The sequence below is a fragment of the Protobothrops mucrosquamatus genome, unplaced genomic scaffold (genome assembly GCF_001527695.2).
Source record: "Protobothrops mucrosquamatus isolate PMUCROS unplaced genomic scaffold, P.Mucros_1.0 scaffold7992, whole genome shotgun sequence".
Classification (NCBI taxonomy): Eukaryota; Metazoa; Chordata; class Lepidosauria; order Squamata; family Viperidae; genus Protobothrops; species Protobothrops mucrosquamatus.
The window spans coordinates 1-1022 of record NW_015393789.1 but is presented as its reverse complement, the minus strand read 5'-3'; the positions used below and the strand labels follow the sequence as shown (position 1 = coordinate 1022).

Genomic DNA, 1022 nt, shown 5'->3' with positions numbered 1-1022 from the left:
TACAAGCAATTTTCCCCTTCCCATCTAGAAACTAAAGAAAATCACTGATCAAAAGACACATTGTTTCAAAGTTGTTTGCTTCTATCACAATAAAGGAGAATATTTATAGCTCAGGGTTGAAATGAGGGTTCTTTGGTACTCTCTGAGTTTGGTTGTTTTCTAGGACTGAAGATGTTACTAGTTTGATTATAAAACATTTGCAAGAAAACAGCCAAGATCAGAGAGCACCAAGGAACCCTCCTATATATCACATTAATATTTTTAACATGATGCTACAAAATAAACTCTTGATAGGATATCAGTCTGCAAGGATATATTACCAAGTCACGAAATTTTTTCTACTTTATATTCATGTACATCCTGCCCATGTTTGCACTACATGCTAACTCATGGTTTCTTTAATCGTTTTCTTAATTAACCAATTTACCTAAATGTCCATGCTGAGCTACAAACTAGCCAACTACATTTTATGTTCTGAAGACCCAGCCATATAATGCAAAATATAGAGGAAATGCTTGTATTAGTGAGCTGGTAATAAACAAAGGGTCTTTTTTCTGTCTTATTGTGACTTCTAAATACAACTGCACATAACTAATGCTGGGGTGGGCAATTCTCCTATTCCAGCAAGTTTATTCTTGTGTTCTTAGGAACACTTCTTTCCATCATTTTTATTCTTTGGATATTTAACGCCAAAATTTATTTTTTATTTAAAACAGACATGTCAAACTCGCGATGTATCAGAGCTTTTTTCCCATTGCCAGCAATGGGGTGGACGCAGTTTCATCATGACACGTCCGGCCCATGGGCCGGCAGTTTGACACCCCTGGTTTAAAATAAACATTAAAACTGCTCATCAAGATATTGTTAATGTTTAGGGAACAAATATTTTTCATATTGCTAAATAACCAAAACTCATTCACTATGTCTTGCTCTTTTTAAAGGCAGCAATGGAGAAGCCAATCCATCAACAACTGTTTGTGACAAGAATTATGCATGACTTTGAAAGTGATACATTTTTTCCA

At 35.0% G+C, this 1022-nt stretch overlaps 1 protein-coding gene across 1 annotated transcript in view; it reads left to right on the top strand.

Annotated features, from left to right (window-relative positions):
* Nucleotides 1-1016, top strand: part of LOC107300688 (dihydrofolate reductase-like) — a gene marked incomplete at its 3' end in the record, with an annotated part of 13039 nt that extends 12023 nt beyond the window's left edge. Inside the window, exon 5 of the mRNA XM_015829994.2 lies at nucleotides 942-1016. Within this exon, the coding sequence (XP_015685480.1) occupies nucleotides 942-1016 (75 nt within the window). The remainder of the gene's footprint in view (nucleotides 1-941) is intronic.
* Between the last annotated feature and the right edge of the window lie 6 nt (nucleotides 1017-1022).